This window comes from Sus scrofa, chromosome 3 (assembly GCF_054392235.1).
Source record: "Sus scrofa isolate SSC_HxYL_T2T_F1_AM1 chromosome 3, Sscrofa_HxYL_maternal_Yorkshire_Landrace_v2.0, whole genome shotgun sequence".
NCBI lineage: Eukaryota > Metazoa > Chordata > Mammalia > Artiodactyla > Suidae > Sus > Sus scrofa.
The window spans coordinates 106,352,071-106,368,452 of NC_139385.1; the positions used below are offsets into that span (position 1 = coordinate 106,352,071).

A 16,382-nucleotide genomic window follows, 5' to 3' on the forward strand; every position below is an offset into this window, starting at 1 on the left:
CATCTCTAAAGCGAGGAGGTTGCAAAATACAAATGAGGAAGTTGGGCTATGTCATTTCCAGGCCTTTTCCAGCATCTTGAGTCCATCTGGGAAAATCCATCCAGTGCTGTCTTACTGGCGCCACCCCTGCCTCAAGAAAGCAAGAGCCCGTTCACCTGGTCCCTCCTATGCAGGCCTCCCGATAAAGGTTCTTGTTCACGGGAAGCAGAGAATGGGCAGGGCTGGAGATGGTGGAATCTTATATGTTGCGAAGGAAATGGGCCTGCACTGTATCTCCAGAATCTGCAGGTCACCTCCCAGCTCCGATTTGAAATGTGTGTCAGAGACCACGCTTTGGGAGAAGGGTGCACATTGCCCTCCAGGGATCAGAGGGAGTCAGGGCTGGCCCTTCCCCCCCTGCTTGGGCTGCCTCCTCCCTCAGCTCTGGGTCTCAGTGTCACCACCCTCCAAAAGAGAGACTTCTCATCTGGAGGCTGCTGACCACGGCAAGTGCTGGGAAGCTGTCCCGCCCTGCCGAGGCTGGCCTGCCTGCAGGAGAGCAGGCCTGGAGGTAAGAGGAACCCCGGTGGCTGAACTATGGCCCTGCTGCCACCCCTGCTCACCTGGCCATGCAGGCACACACCTACTCCTAAGCTGCCTGCACTGTGAAAAGTGAAATATGAAAGCAGGAGCTTTTAAATCAGAGTCTAAAAGGAGCTCCCACCATGGCTCAGTGGTAGCAAACCCAACTAGCATCCATGAAGATGTAGGTTCGATCCCTGGCCTTGCCCAGTGGGTTAAGGACCTGGTGTTGCCGTGAGCTGTGGTGTAGGTCACAGATACGGCTTGGATCCCATGCTGCTGTGGCTGTGGCTGTGGCTTAGGCTGGCGGCCACAGTTCCAATTGGACCCCTAGCCTGGGAACCTCCCATATGCCGTAGGAGCGGCCCTAGAAAAGGCAAAAAAAAAAAAAAAAAATTCAATGTCTTCACTCAATTGCTAGAACCAAACATAAAAGAAGAAAGGATGGCTTGTGTGGGACCATGTCCTGTGCTTGAGCGCCTTGGAGAGGCTGAGTTCCTCTAAGCCACCAGGGACGATGGCCTTGGCGTGCTCCCCACCCCAGCCCAGCTTGCTGGACTCAGAAGCAAGAGGGGCTTGGAGCTGGGCCTCCTGCCAAGGCCTGGAGGCCACAATCACAGCCTTCAGTCCAGACCAAGGACACCTCATATACCCACAGCCCATGGAAATTGTGGAGGGGGGTGGGTGTCAGAATAGCACCCACCCAGGTCTGAGTCCTGGGTTTGCCAGTGCTCCTGAAAGACAGGCTGAAATATGTCATTCACGGAAAAGAAGAAACAGGGGACATTTTCAGGAAGTCCAGGATGGTGGGCAGAGCACAGAAAATCCAATCTGAAGGTACAGGCACCAAGTCTGGGAAAAGGAGAAGAGTAAGCAACGGAACCAAAAGGAGGTTAAAGGCTAAAATAATAGTGGCAGGAATGTTCCTTTTGGAAATGAAAACAGAGCCCCAGCAGAAACCGGACCTCCCAGCGGGCACAGTCGTTGTGAGCACAGGAGGCACAGCCAAGACTGGGTTTACGTTTGCTTCTTCCGTGAGCTGGTACCCCCAACTCGCCTCTGCCACCCTCCGTTACATCTGTGCAATGGGTGCCCCCAGGACTGCTCAGCCAGAGGTTCAAGGGAGCCGCCAAGATAACTGTGTGGCCTGGACGCTTAGGGGAATGGAGTGCATGACGCGGGACGCTGATCTAGGATTTCTTGTGACTGGAGGGTCCCTCCCAGCCCCAGATCATGCCAGGGCATCACCATCAGGTCATGAGGTGGAAAAAGAAGAACCCGAAACATCAGGGAACCCTTCACGCCCACGTCCAGCTGGGGCTCTGGCCGTGCTCTGTCTCCGTCTTGAGGAGCTCTCTGCCCTTCCCGTGGGCATTCTGCCTGGGAGGCCTGGCAAGCCTTGCCACCTCCACACTCAAGTCTCTCTGAGCCCCAGAGCCCAGGCTGCCCCTCCCACGCAGACCCTTTGTCCCCAAGCACTGCGAGCACAGGTAGGCAGCTTGCCGTGTTTTTCTGAAGGTAGGGACCGTGAGTCCTTTCCTCAGGTCCCTCCCAGGATACAGGGAAAGGGCCGTGGGGCAGACAGAACACCTGCAGCCTGGCTTCCCCGTCTTGGGCAGCTGCTAAGTTTTATTGGTTTTCTTAGTCTCTTCTTTCTTCTTTCATCTTGTTAGCCGGCCTCTGTGGTCTGACAAAGATCAGTGCCAGTGTTTGTGTTCTGCAAACTATGCAATGAATCGCTTTACAGAGGTGTAGCCCATGATAAGTCCACAGGAAACAAAAAGCCACCAGCAGAGGTAGGGTCAGAATACTTTAATAAGATATCAGTGTCAAAATACATTTCCTTATAAAGTTAAGCTCCCGTAGACTAATAATGTTGTCAGTAGGAATTTGACAATATGATAATGTTCATGAAATCATTACGTTGACAGATAAGGTTAATATGAAGCTCGGAATATTTTTTTCAGAGTGTTTTAGTAAAACTGCAAGGGTAAAATGCCCTTAATGCTGAGGCAAAACACACACAGGAGATCAAACACCAGCGCTTGCACGCCAGTAACCCTTCAAGTTCGGCTGCCGTGCGTGGGCAGAGGGGTGGTGCCGAAGTAAGATTTGGGCAACACAGTGACTAAGTAATTTTTCTTTTGAAATTTAAATTTTATTGTTTCATTTTTGGCAGTAAGTCCATCCGGGCTTTCCAAATTCTTAGCTTGCTGTGTGTTGCTTTGTGTGTTTCTAGAAGCTTCTTCCCTGTACCCGAGACAGAAAAGCGCCACGTGATTGGTACTTCAAACGTCCCTCTTACCTGGTGAGTTGCATGGCGCTCTAAGAACACTCTGTGTTTTCAGTGCTTCCTACCTGTACGAGTCACTTCTGGTGACAGACAGACCTCGAGGAGGGCCAAGGGCTGTCCCCGGAGGCCTGCTCACCGCACCTCTGCCTTGTGGGGGTGATGTGATGGCCAGCTGAGGAAGCAGCGCGGGGGTGAGGCTGCTCAGGACCAGCGGCCCCTTCCCACAGCCTGTCAGCCCAGCTCCACGGGGGCGGGCGAGCTGGGAGGACGTGGACTGGACCGCCACCCTATTCCTGAATCCTCACTTTCGCGCATGAATGAATTCCCATCCAACCCATCTCATGGTGGTTCTGGAAATATCCAAATGTGCCGCGTGAAAGGCCGTCAGAGTCACATAGCTCAGTGCACTTGAAGGGCTGGCCACAAAACCTTAAGAAGAGTTCAAGCACTTCCCTCCCTTAGATCTGCCCTCCCCCCATGATGTGCCATCAGACCCTCTTGGCAGTAATAATAATACATACATACATACATAATACATATAGAACATGAGAAGACAGCTCGCAATGCTCCCACTTGATGATTCCACTTTTTGGATTGTTTGCGATGCCTATGGCATAGCCCCAAAGCAAAAAGCCAACAGAGAGAGACCTTGAGTGGGGTTAGTACAGGCCCGTGGGAGTTCTGTACAATTCTGCAGTGTCAGCGACACCAGGAAAGAGAAGATTAACAGCTTAAAAAAACATCTTAAAGTGATTTTGTGAGCAGGATTCCATTTCCGTTTCTCGGTTTTTAGATATTACAAAGTACCCATATATATGATAAACACTTAACCCAGATATAAATTTTCTTTTTAAAAAACTCAGTTATGTTTTTGAATAATAATAATTAAAAAAAAATCCACCAAATGCGGGGGAAAAAAATCAGTTTAGGAAAAACCAGACTGTGCAACTTTCACACAAAACCACATACAATGGAGTTCACACCCTTCACATTTCCATTTTTTTCCCCAAAAGTCATTAAAATTAGAGCAAAGAGTTGGCTTAAAAAAAAGGCTGAAATTTATAATACAGCAATTAGTTTTTTAAAAAGGAGAAAGGCTAAGAGAGAGAGGCCACAAATCAAGCTGGGAAAGCAAAATTATTTTGTATCTCTTTGGCAATGACAACAACAACAAAATCTTTTTAGTTAAATGAAGCCAAAGTCTTCCCTACAGGAGAACATACACCAAACTTGTTAGTATGAATATTGTGTGTGTGGTGAGAGAGAGAGAGGAAGACAGACACCCGTGAATAATATAAATTAGAAGTAACTGAAGTTGGGGAAGAAGAAAAAAAAACCTTATAAAATTTAAGAACATTTCCATTGACAGAGCAAAACACAGCAGGTCAAACTGTTGTGTATTTTAAAAATATGCATAAGGAAGTGAGCATCTCCAGAACAAGGCCACTGCTTGGTGACCTGGGCAAGTGTACCAGGTAAGTATATCTTGTAAAAAGTGTGTTGGTGTTAGAATTACCTAGTTGCAAAAAACAGACAGAAAATGTGAAGCTGGTGGGACGGCGTGGGAAGGGTGCTCCCGGTGGGCGGCCCTGGCTCAGGTGGCTTGGTCCAGGGCTCTGAGGAGGTCCCCTCCTTGTAGGAGCGTGGAGCTTCCCGGGACAGGAACGTTCACCTCACAGTCATATCGGGTCAGTTCGGGCAGCAGGTAGGCCTCAAACGAGGGTCTGAGCAGCCGGCTTGCCATGCCTGAAAGAAGAGTGGGTGCCAGATTTTACAAACCCTAAATGGAACATTTGGAAAAGGGTCTGTTCTGTAAGAGGCCAGCTGGGATGTGATGAGCGTGTTTGGAGAGGAGTTCCGGTTTTTGTGACTCGGGGGCACAGGTGCGGCAGCTCTCATCTCACGCTTGCTTCGCTGTTCTCTTTGCCTAGGGACCAATCCTGGGCTCAGAGCGGTGACCCCACAGCACCAGGTGAGGGGCTGAGGCCACGGCGGGAGAAGGGGGGTGGTGCAGACAGAGCAGGGGAGGCTGGGAGGAGCCCCCTCGAAGGCTCCCTGGCTTGGGGAGTGGAGGCACCCTGGCAAGGCAGGGGGTGGCCGGCCTCTGCCTGCCCTGCAGCCGGAGGAAAGGCCAGAGAGGGAGGGACTCTGAACCAACTAGTGCTTGCTGCATGGGCACACGTCAACAGGCACTCATACCACGCACAAGTACACACACGTGCATACAGAATGCACACGCATATAATACATCACACATGCACAGGTCCTTCAAGGGCCCCACTTCCCGCCTCAGGACCCCCACCCTGGGCAGCCTCTCCTCCTCTCCACGCGGAAGGAAGGTAAGGGAAAGTCACAGCACCCAAACCCCACTTCCAGGGGAGAGAGGCCCTGGCTGCCCGGAGGCTGGTCCGGAAGCCCTGCCCTGGCCCTATAATGAGAGGTGCCTGCTCTCCCGTCCCCTGGCTTACCTGCGGCACCCCAGCCTCAGGGCCCCCTCTCTCCTCACCCTCCCTCCCAGCTGCTTCCTAGGGTCCAGGCCTGCCGCCCTCACTCAAGCTTGTTCTCCGGCTCGAGGACGGCCCGGGTCTCGGGCATCTCTGCAGCCCTGCTGCTGCAACGGGTCCTTGCTCACCATCCCTTTCCATCCCCCCTTCTTTAACTCACGTCAGAAACGACTGAGTTGAAAAGATGATTTTCCCCTGAAAAGAATGAGTCTCTATTCGAGGAAGCTCGCGGGTTCCTGTCAGGGATAATACTGCTGGCAGCCGCTTACTGCAGAGGCACCTACCAACTCTGCCCTTTGCAGGCAAGTCTCTAAAACACGCAGTTTTCTCTGTCCTTGAGCTGGTCACCAGCAGAGCTGGAATTTAAGCCCAGGACGTCTTGTGACTAGAAAGCCTGGACTCAGACGCACTGAACAGCAATTTGCCCCAAACCATACTGCCGTGCAAATCAATTCTTTTAAGACAGGGGTCTGGTATGTTTCCCTCGAACTTATGTTCCTGCCTAGATAGCAACATCTTCACGACAGTATCTATCTTTCACAGGTTGGGCACAGACTTGGATGGCCCAAGGTGGAGAGAAGGCATCAGGTGCTGAGCCTCCTTGAAGGCGAGACTCCAGCGGGCTGCCCCTCCGGGCAGTGCGACCTCTGTGTCCGTCCTCAGCTCCTGCCTGCACGCCAGTAGGTCAGCATCAGGCATGATAGTAACACAAAGAAGACAGTAAAAGGCCCAGGGCTGGGGGCTCCTTAGGTCCAAGGGCCCTGGATGTCACCTGGCCCCCGGAGGGTTCCTTCTAAGGCCCCGTGGACACTTAGTGTTCCAGCCCCTGCTGCAGTCCTTTTGGGGAAAGGAGGGCCGGCCCCTCTCAAGGCAGCTGCCTTTCCCGAGCAAGGTCAGCCTTTGCTAAGCTGAGACCCTCGGCTGTGTGCTGTCTGTCCCCTGCCCCACCTCCCCCTCACAGCAGGTCCTGGTGGGGGCTCTGGATTGGGACAGCACGCACCTGACACCTTGTGAGCTGCGGGGAGGCTGTAGTCCTGGTACTGGGGGGCGTAACACTGCGGGGGGAAGCTGCCCTTGGCGTCCTCCCTGGGGCTCACGGCAGACGGCGGCTGGGGCGGTGCTAAGTGTCTCAGCGGCTGGCTCAGGCCCCTCATGGGAGTTTGGATGAACTTGTCTGCAAGGCCAAGGTCAGAGAGTGAGGGGACAGACCGTGACGCCCCGGCATCCCTCCTCCTTCACAGAAGGAGCCCAGAGAGCTCTGGCGCCCCATCACAGGGCGCTGTGGGCAAGGGGGGCGGAAACGCCGTCTGGTTCTAACAGGCTCAGGAGGGCGGGGGAGGCAGGTGGACCCCAAGCAGATGCCCGCCCCCTACGCCCGGGAGCCCAGGCCTGGCGCTCACCAGTGGGGATGTTTGCACTCAGCAGCTTGTCCGGCATCAGAGGGCAGTTCCCACCGCTCCTGAGACTCTTCATCCTTTTCCACATCAACTGTGACGCACTGCTGCCTGGTGGGTCCCCCTGGGCGTGAGAAGCGAGAGGTAGAGGGGAGAGGCCACAGAACCAGGTCCTCATACTGGGTCTGCTGGGCCCTACGGAGCAGCTACGCTTGGGGTGGGGCTGGTGCTGCAGGCGCCCGAGCCCTCCCGGTCCACCTGGGGCTCTGCCCTCAGCCCCAGCTCCCCGCTAGCCTGTCCCTAGGGCGAGGAGGGGATCGTGGCAGTGCTGTCGGAGATGGCTCACCCCGCTCATGTCCTGGAAGGCTTGCTCCTCCTCATACTCCAACTGGCGCTTCAGCTTCAGCTTGTTGGACAGGGCGACCATGGCCGGGCTCATCACGTCTGGGCCCTGAGGTCCGAAGCCCTTTGCAGACCTGTCAAGAGTGGGCATGAGGGAGTTTGGAGCCCCACGTGACTAGTGCCCTTCCCGAACAATATTTATGACCACGGTGGCTCTCAGACCACAAGGCCAGAGTGGGCCTGAAGTCCTGAGCGGTGGTGCTCTGCTCCTCCTTGGTGTCCTCTACCTCGGGGGATGCTAACCTGCCCTGCCCCTGACACGCGCCCATGTGCCTAGCTACACCGGGGCAGCCTTCAGTCCTGGCCTGGCTTGCGGCCGCCCAACTTGGTGACAGCTATCTTTGGGAGGACTTTTTCTGCCCCGTCTCCCCTGCTCTGTCTGGACAGCTCCCCCCCCGCCAAGGACCAGGGAGAGCCTTCTATAAAAGGCAAGAGACCCATGGACGCATCCCCAGTGGGCCCTGGGAGCTTGGAGTCCTACACCAAGTGTGCGACAGCCCAGAGGGCTCCCAGTGGTTGGACTGGGCCTGTGGGGGAGATGGAAGGAGTGGGGGAGGCAGGACTGTGGCAATGCTGGCCCCTGGGCAGCAGACAGGCACGGAGAGGCGTGGACACCTTTTCACTTTCTTAACCAAGCTTCCAGGACAGAACCGAGGAAATTGTGTGTCTGTGGGTCTGTATTCATGATCTATGGCTCTGGATAAAAAAGACACCCCAAGGGGTGGTCCAGAGAGAGGCACTGGTGTCCAGGGCACTGGATAAGCCACTTTTCTCCCTTTCCCTGTCCCCAGTCCCTCTTGGGCTCTCCTCCGGATAGAAACATGCCTCACTGGAGGCTGCACATACCTTGGGGCGAGTCCCCCAAAGGTCAAGCCCTCAAAGCTCAGAGAAGGGCTAAGTGGAGTATCAGACGGCTGTGGCATGAGAGCTGGTGATGGGGCAGGGGGGCCCCAGATCTGCCCCCAGGGGGTGCCTGTCCCCTCCCAGATTGGCACAGCCTTCGCCGAAGCAGCCAAGGGTCTCTGCCACCTACCTCTTCTTGAACATGGAGAGATGGGGCGTGGCGATGGGGGGCCCCAATGGCGATGTCCCCAAGGGCTCCGTGTGCTGATCTTCGACAGGCCACTTCGTGGGGCCCAGATGTAACGGCGGGTCAGGGGGCCACTGTGTGTTGGATCTGCCCCCCATGGAGGAGAGAGGGGTGCACGTCTGACCACAGCACGGTGGCAGGGACACCTTGCTCCCGCTGTCAAAGAAGATGAGGGACACGGGCCGCTGCTCAGACTCCATCTTCTTGCTTTCCAGCTGCTGCTGATACTTGTCCAGGAGGAAGGGGCTGTGGGAGGCCCCGGGGGCCAGTGGCTGGAAGATGTTTGTCATGGTGCTGAAGCAGTGCTGGGGGGTGGGCTGCGGGTTCTCCGGCAGCAGGCTCTCCTCGGGACAGATGGGACTGAGCTGGAAGTCTTCCCCGTCCATGGGGATGTAGGGCGCCAGGGTCTCCAGGTCCAGCTCATTGAAGTCCGTCTGAGGAGACAGCACAGGCGAAGCCACTGAGTGGCTGGCGCCCCCTCAGGGATACTGTTGTGTCTTAGCCCTGCATCCTGCTCCCCCAACCCCACCCCTGGGCACAGCCTGACCCCTTTGTTGCTTCCCCAGGGCCCAGGAGAAGAAAACTCAGCTGTGTCCCCCGAGGGTACAAGGTCTTCTGGCCAAGTGTCACCTGCCTTCCTGTGCCACCAATCTCCACGTGTCCCTTGGTGTCACCACCCACACCTGCTGAAATGCTCCTGCAGCCTGGGCAGGCCCCACGTCTCCCACGAAGCCATCCTGGTCTAGTACGTGAGCTCGCCAGCTCCCGGGGGGTGGGGGACACCAAGGGCAGCTCTGTCCTCATCTCCCTCGTGTGCCCAGGGCACATCTGTGGACTGCAGGTGGGAGGACGGCGGCCCCAGCGGTAGAGGGACCCTCATTCTACTCCACAAGGATTTGGACACGGCCCCTCAGATTCCCAGTAGCACGACGGACAACACAGGAAACAAATACTTCACCCCTCCCTGGGGGTGAAGCTTGTTAACGATTAAAACTACAGGAAATGGCTCAAGAGCAGAAGCCGACACTTAGGATCAAGGACTAAGTCATAAGTCTTGCAGGAGTTCAGAGGTGAGAGAAGAGAGTGCCGCGCTGAAATAGGGAGAGTTTCGTAGCATAAAGATACCAACAGGGGAGGAGGCAAGGCAGAAATCGAGATGCCTAACCTAGACTATGACACATGGGGATTAATGATTTTCCTTTGGGGTGTGTGACACAAACACCCATCCTCCCACCCTCGCCTGTTGACATGGTTTTTACAAGAACATTTGGCCTGTGGTCATAAATACATTTCTGACAAGTTATGTGTAAACACAAATTTGTCAGATGTCATTTTAAAATGCATTTAAAACAGAAGGTATTTCAAAGAAATCCTCAATGAAAATGCTTGTAAAAGGAGTGATTGGTACATATGCTCATACAAGTCCTGCACCTCTGGGTACGCTTTTAAAATGCAGGGCTCCTTAAAGAAAGGTCTGGCTGTAGTTTTGGTTTTTCATGGTCACTCAGAAAGCTCTCCAAGTTAGCAGGACGCAAATAGAGAGTTAAAAGTAGAAGAGCTGGCTTCGACCAAGGGCACACAAGTAGGAGAAGCAGACGGCCACAGGCTCCATTTCCCTGTCCTCTCTCCCAGTCAGGGGACCGTGGCCTTGGCCAAACATTCCCCCTGGTCTTTGCTACAGAGGGCTGAGGGTGACCGGTGCCTTCACCGCCAGCAGCCAGCAGGCCTGGCTCCCTACCTGGGTGCTGCACTGGTCCTTTGCCTCTGTATCCATGGCGAAGAGCTTTTCGATCGCTTCAATCTTCAGGTCATCACTCAGAGATGTGTAATAGTCTCCAGGGCTGCTGGGCTGGAGACCAGGAAGGAAGGTGACCAAGTCAGGGCTATGGTACTGTGCCCCCAGAAGTCCAAGGTGGGATACATGTCTAGACCCACAGATGAACTCCATTCTATCCAACAAGAATGTGTAGCGAGGCCACCCCTCCTATGAGCTGTGAAGGAGGTTAATACATCAGCCTCTGTGGCCCTCAGCCTCTCCTTGATCAAACGAGGCTGTTATGAGGAGCAAAGAGGCTAGAGGCTGTGGCTGGCAGGCTCTGCAAACTGTGTGGTTCTCTGTCCCAAGCAGGATGGTGACCACACTGCGTGGGGACAGAGCTAGGGGCTCAAAGCTGTGTGCAGCTCAGCTCTGCGCTCAAGGACCTGTCCTGTGGGGGAGGGGGAGGGGGAGCGGGTGAGTACCAACAAGCGAGCAAACAGCTGGAACACCAGGCAGGTAAGGGTCACAGCCTGGGGGGCTCTGGGATAACTAGGAGGAGGGCAGTGCGTCTGTCTGGCCTGTCCACTCAGCCATCAGGCAGCAGCCCGAGGAGGGGCCCACCCTCTCCAGGGCCTCGACCCCAGAGCTCACCGTGGAACAACTGCTGCTGCTGGTGGCACTGGGAGTGGTGCTCCCCGGAGCGGCTGCCTGGGGCACAGTGAAGGCAGGCAGGCTCCCGGCCTCGCTGTGGGCTCCATGGCTTCTCAACTCTCCAGCCCACTGCTGGCCTGGGGGCAGGATGGCCTTGCCATAGGCTGAGGACTCCTCGAAGGTCGGGTTTCCTGGGGAGACAAGGGCCGGGCTTGGTTAACACAACCATGGGGCTCACCCCCAGGACAGAGGAAGCCCAAAGGAAGCACAAGAGCTCCTCAAAGGATCTGTGGCCTGCCTGGGGACAAAGGTGACTTCAGTGGGGGCTACGGTTCCTTGTACAAACTGCCTTTAACAGGCACAGCATCCTGGAGCCTTTAGTTCTCAGGGGCTAAACACGTATTAGGAGCTGCTCCTCCTTGAAGGGCAGTCAGAATGAAGAGCCGGAGGAGCTCAAAAGACTGGGGCAAAGGGCCTCATCCCTGCCACACAGGTGGGCAGCTGCAGGACACCTTGTCCCAGGGCTGCCTTTGTGAGTCTCTGAAGTCACGGTTCCCCCGTGGCCTCTCAGGAACACGTCTAACGGACTCAGCCAGTCCAGAGCAAGCACAGGAGGGCAGCTCTCCTCGGCGGCCACGGCCAGGCTGAGGGTGACAGCGGGTTGCAACCTGGGGAGGAAGGGGCTACACATCGAGGGGCAAGAGCTGAAGATCTGCTGGGGCCACAGGACTCCCATCCCCCGGGGGAGGTCAAATGTTTAAAGACACACACATCAGAGCGTACTCCTGAGCCTGAGTCTTTTCTCCATTCGTGTTTCTGGCATGATTTCTCTCAACATTATTTCAGCCTAGCAGCGCTCTGCCTAAACAAGCCATCTGTCCTTCCAGGCTCAGGTGGAGCGCTGCCCTCACAGTGAAAACATGCCTGTGGCCTCGGAGCAGACTCCCCGCTGCCCCGCTCTCATCTCAGACTCCTGCTGGCTGTGGTGAAGAATCAACCCCCCCCCCCCACCCCAGAGTTCCCTTCATGGCTCAGTGGTTAACGAACCTGACTAGGATCAATGAGGATGAGAGGTTGATCCCTGGCCTTGCTCAGTGGGTTAGGGATCCAGTGTTGCCATGAGCTGGGGTGTAGGTCACAGATGCAGCTTTGCTTCAGTGTGGCTGTGGCGGGCAGCTGCAGCCTCGATTCAACCCCTGGCCTGGGAACTTCCGTGTCTCCCATATGCCACAGGTGCAGCCCTAAAAAGCGCCCGCGCGCGCGCGCACACACACACACACACACACAAGAATCACTCCCTCAGGAGGGTGTTCTCCAGCTCCCCACCTGGCTCTTGGCACCTTATGAGGCTCAGACACAGGGCGGCCTCACACCAGGCCACATGCAGGCACCCAGCACAGAGTCTGGCCACTAACGGCTGATTAGCGAGACACGGGGCAGGCACAGGGTAGCTCCGGTTAAGGAAAAGCTGTGACCTGGGAGGTCTCCCGTCATTCCAAGAGGGTTCAACAGGTCCCGGCTCAGCTAAGAAGCACCCACCGAAATCCAGAGAAATGATGGTGTCTCCCGCGGTGGGGGCCAGCTGGGCCAGCTCCTCGGGTTCCTCCTTCAGCTTGGTGAACAGGAAGTTGCTCTTCTCTGACACAGGCACCTTGCCACTGTTGTCAAAGATGCTATTCATGGCCATCAGGTGCGGCTTGAACGGGGACTCTGTCTGGTCCATGGAGAATACCACGTCGTTCTTCTCAATCTCACTGGTGGGACAAGATGGAGCTTCAGACCTTCCACGTTTTCTGGCAAGATTCTTTTGTTCCCTGAGCCACGTGGAAGCCCTGACAGCTAAGCCTCCCAGACACTATGCGCTGGCATTTTGTAAAGAACAATGGAAATTGGAAGTGGCGGAGACTGTGATGTCGGGAGCACCCTCTGAGTCTACATCTGTCTCGGATGCTCTTTGAGTATTTATCGTACGTGGGCTGCGTGCTGTGCATGAGGTTTGAGGGCTTTTGACTTTGTTTCACTCTGGCAATGACCTTCTCCATTTCTCCTCCCAGGAGCTATGGAGTGAACAGGGTTACAGCTTCTCCCAGAAAAAAACCACAAACAGTTTGCTTCCCTTGTCTCCCCTCGGAAAACACTCCGTGATGCCTACGTTCCATCTGCCTCCCCGCGTGGGTCAGAGGCATGGCAGAGAAGACAGACAGTGGGAAAGAGGCAGAAAAAACCCTCTCAAGAGGAAATCCCAGTGTCCTGCTGTTCCCAGGACACCAGCAAAAGTGCCCAGGGTCACAAGGACTAGCACCACAAAGAATGTGCGGACGTGGTGCCTGGGTCCTGAGGGGCTTGGCACTTCCGGGGCACTGGCACCCCAGCCTTGTGGCCCGCCGGCCCTCGCACACTCACCTCAGGACGTAGTTGACACACATGATGCACTGAGGCTGCAGGTTGCGGGGGTTGTAGATGACCGTCCCCTGCGTCTCCAGCCACACGTAGCCCCCGTGCTTCGCAAGCATCCGGTACTGGCCGCTGACCACCTGCCCTTTGGTGCACACTAGAGGGCAGAAGTGGGCCTTAGGTCAGGGAGGTGGGGGACTGAGACCCCACAGGGAGGGCGGTCTGGGGGGAAACAGACAGGACTGGGACTGGGGCACCTGACAGCAAGGACCCGCAGGAGAATGAGCTGGAGGGGCGCTCAGAGGTCACTTCACCCAACTCTTCATGTTACACATGGGGAAAGTGGCTCAGAGGGGTTACATGACTCCCCTAGGCTGTCCAGCCAGGCAGTGGCCATCGCCAAGCCTTGACACGTCGGCTCGTGCTGCTCAGCTGCGAACAGAAACTAAGAGCAGCACCTGCCCTTTTTTTCCCCAAGGTCAATGGGAGGAAGCCTGTCTTGGGGGCTGGATCCAAATGAGCACCCAGGCTACGGGACAGCCGACTCTGTCCCTTCCAGCCGCGTGGAGAAAGCCGGCCCTTAGGCAGTCCTTTGCAGCAGACCTTACCACCCATACTCTGCTTGCGAATAAAAGCAGTTCACATAAAACCCCAGCTATCTGGAATGTTCCAGGTCATCTGTCACGCTTGCCACCTTTGGGGCCACAGAAGGTTTGCAACCCACAGCAAAGGCAGAAGCAACCCTGCCCTACCCCCCTGCCCTGAAATCTGCGCAGCAGGAGCTGAGGCAGTGCTGGGCGCCAGCAGCCTCCACGCAGCCTCGTCAAAAAGTCTTTCTTGGAGTTCCTGTCATGGCGCAGTGGTTAACGAATCCGACTAGGAACCATGAGGTTGCAGGTTCGATCCCTGGCCTTGCTCAGTGGGTTAAGGATCCGGCGTTGCTGTGAGCTGCAGTGTAGGCCGCAGATGCGGCTCAGATCCCGAGTTGCTGTGGCTGTGGCTGTGGCGGGCAGCTACAGCTCCGATTAGACCCCTAGCCTGGGAACCTCCATATGCCGAGGGAGCGGCCCTAGAAAAGGCAAAAAGACAAAAAAAAAAAAAAAAAAAAAAAGTCTTTCTCGCCTCTCATCCCAGCTGCCTTGCGTATGACTTCTTTCCTCTTCTGGAATGTCCTAAATGTTCATTTAACATTTGTTTCACTTTACAGAAGCACTGGGGAAGGGGCCTTGTCTCCCAGACTGTCCTCTTCCCCAGGCCAGATTGCCCCACCTGCTCCCCTTAAAAAGAAGGCAATGAATCCTTTGAAATCAAAGTTTACTAATGTTAGGATTTCTGAAAGGTTAGGATTTCTGAACTGCGCATTCGCTTTCATTTCTTGGGAATGCATTCTTTAGAATCCCAGCTCAGAAACCCCTAAAGCACAGAGACCTAGGAAGAGGCCACACTGGCAGGATTAGGAGATCTTGCTAGAATGGGGACGCTGGGAAAAGAACACTTCCTCTTGGTTTCCTCATCTACGAAATGGAATATGGATAATAACAGTAATGATAAGAACGATCATTAGTACCCAGCATCCCATAGCTGTTTGTACTGAGGACCAAACCTGCCTGCTGACTTGCCAGGCACAAAAGCACTGGCTGGATGTCACCGACAAACGCTGCAGGGGAAACAGCCTTCCGCCCCAAGCTGCTAACGTGTACAGTGCTCAGGCCCTGTGACGTCTACAGGACACGTCTGTAGACAATGTCCTCAGGGGCCCTGCGGGAGAACATGCACATTTCTTGTACAAGCAGAGACTCTCCAGCTGTCCGTGTCGGCTCAGGAACCAGTCCCTGTTCACCACCCGAGGTGGTGGAGGAAGGCAGCTTGGTTTGTACTAATGCTGCTTGTAATCCTTTACATTTCTGTTTTTCTTGGCACATTTCACCCTGTTCAGAAGTTTAACAAGCACCTCCCAGGTACAGGAGGCACTGTCATTTAGATGCGTATGGCACTTTGCAAAGTTCAAAACCATCCCCTAAGACAAATTCCTTTCTGCAAAGGAATTAGAACAGTGCCTGGCACATAAAGCATCCATGGGATTAGTGGCAGCATCACCCCTATTCATGTGCAAGCCTATCATGGGGTATTTATGATTATTCCTGTTTTCCAGCTGAAGAAACTGAGGCTTTAGAACTTTTGAGTGGTTTGCAGGAAGGCTCCCTCGGTGGAAACAATAGACACGATTTGAGTCCAAATTAAAGACTCCTCGTCTAAGTTCTTTTCATTAAAAAAGGAAATCAACTTTGGTGAGGTTTACTTTATCTTCAGTAAAAAAATGCACCCTAATTTTAAGCATTTTTTGAGGTCAATGAGTTTTGACAAATACACACACCCTTGTAAGAGTCATCACAATCAAAGGTATAGGACTTTCCATCACCCAACCTCCCTCTTAACAGCCAATCCTTATTGCCACCCCTGGTCCCAGGCAACCACAGCTCTGTCACTTGTTTTCTGTCACTAGATACTGATCTGATCTTTTTTCCATTTGCATGTAAATGGAATCATACACCAGCACGTGTTCTTGCATGTCTGCCTTCTTTTCCCTCAGCGTGTTTCCAGAGTCCTCATGTTGCTAGAGGTATTACTGATTTGCTCCTTTTAATTGCTGAGTAATACTCCACTATACGGGGAGACTGTAATTAGTTTATCCATTCACCTGTCCATGGATGTTTGAGTTGTTTTAGTTTTTGGTTATTATGACTAAAGGTGCTACTACAAACAACCGTGTACAAATCGTCACATGGACATATGTTCTGGGTGCAGCTAGGGGTGAGACAGCTGGGTCATTGCTTATATTTCCTTTATGAGATGCTGCCAAGTTATTTTCCAAAGTGGTTGTATCATCATCATCTAATCTTTTTAATAAAATTCTGTCCTGGAAAGAGGATAGATAGCATCTTTTTTTAAATCTTTTTTTTTTGGTCTTTTCTAGGGCCACTCCCACGGCATATGGAGTTTCCTAGGCTAGGGGTCGAATTGGAGCTGTAGCTGCCGGCCTACACCAGAGTCACAGCAACGTGGGATCCGAGCCGCGTCTGCAACCTACACTACAGATCACGGCAACGCTGGATCCTTAACCCACTGAGCAAGGCCAGGGATCGAACCTGCAACCTCATCGTTCCTCGTCAGATTTGTTAACCACTGTGCCACGACGGGAACTCCAGCATCTTTTTTTAAAATGAGGAAACTCAGGCCAGAAGACAACATCCCACAGGACAACAGTTCTGGCTATGCGACTGCCTTGTGGCTCTTGGTACAGTGCCCTCCCACTGCATCCCCTGAGCACTGCTCC

The 16,382-nt window shown here is 54.3% G+C and overlaps 1 protein-coding gene and 1 long non-coding RNA gene across 4 annotated transcripts in view; one reads left to right on the forward strand and one right to left on the reverse strand.

Annotated features, from left to right (window-relative positions):
* Positions 1-4,312: 4,312 nt before the first annotated feature.
* The window catches only part of EPAS1 (endothelial PAS domain protein 1), a gene marked incomplete at its 3' end in the record, with an annotated part of 85,965 nt that continues 73,895 nt past the window's right edge, over positions 4,313-16,382 (reverse strand). Inside the window, 9 exon segments of the mRNA NM_001097420.1 lie at positions 4,313-4,600; positions 6,359-6,532; positions 6,759-6,876; positions 7,099-7,228; positions 8,188-8,678; positions 9,983-10,093; positions 10,655-10,845; positions 12,194-12,408; positions 13,058-13,205. Coding sequence (NP_001090889.1) covers positions 4,449-4,600; positions 6,359-6,532; positions 6,759-6,876; positions 7,099-7,228; positions 8,188-8,678; positions 9,983-10,093; positions 10,655-10,845; positions 12,194-12,408; positions 13,058-13,205 — 1,730 coding nt within the window.
* Positions 4,712-15,977, forward strand: LOC110260021 (uncharacterized). 3 transcript variants are annotated; one of them, XR_014842018.1, is made up of 4 exons: positions 4,712-4,826; positions 5,902-6,038; positions 8,811-8,989; positions 11,542-15,977. It is a non-coding gene; the product is annotated as an uncharacterized LOC110260021 (long non-coding RNA). The 3 variants fall into 3 exon arrangements; XR_014842017.1 differs by lacking the exon at positions 11,542-15,977 and having other exon boundaries at positions 8,811-11,436; XR_002342733.2 differs by lacking the exon at positions 11,542-15,977 and having other exon boundaries at positions 5,902-6,042; positions 8,811-9,314.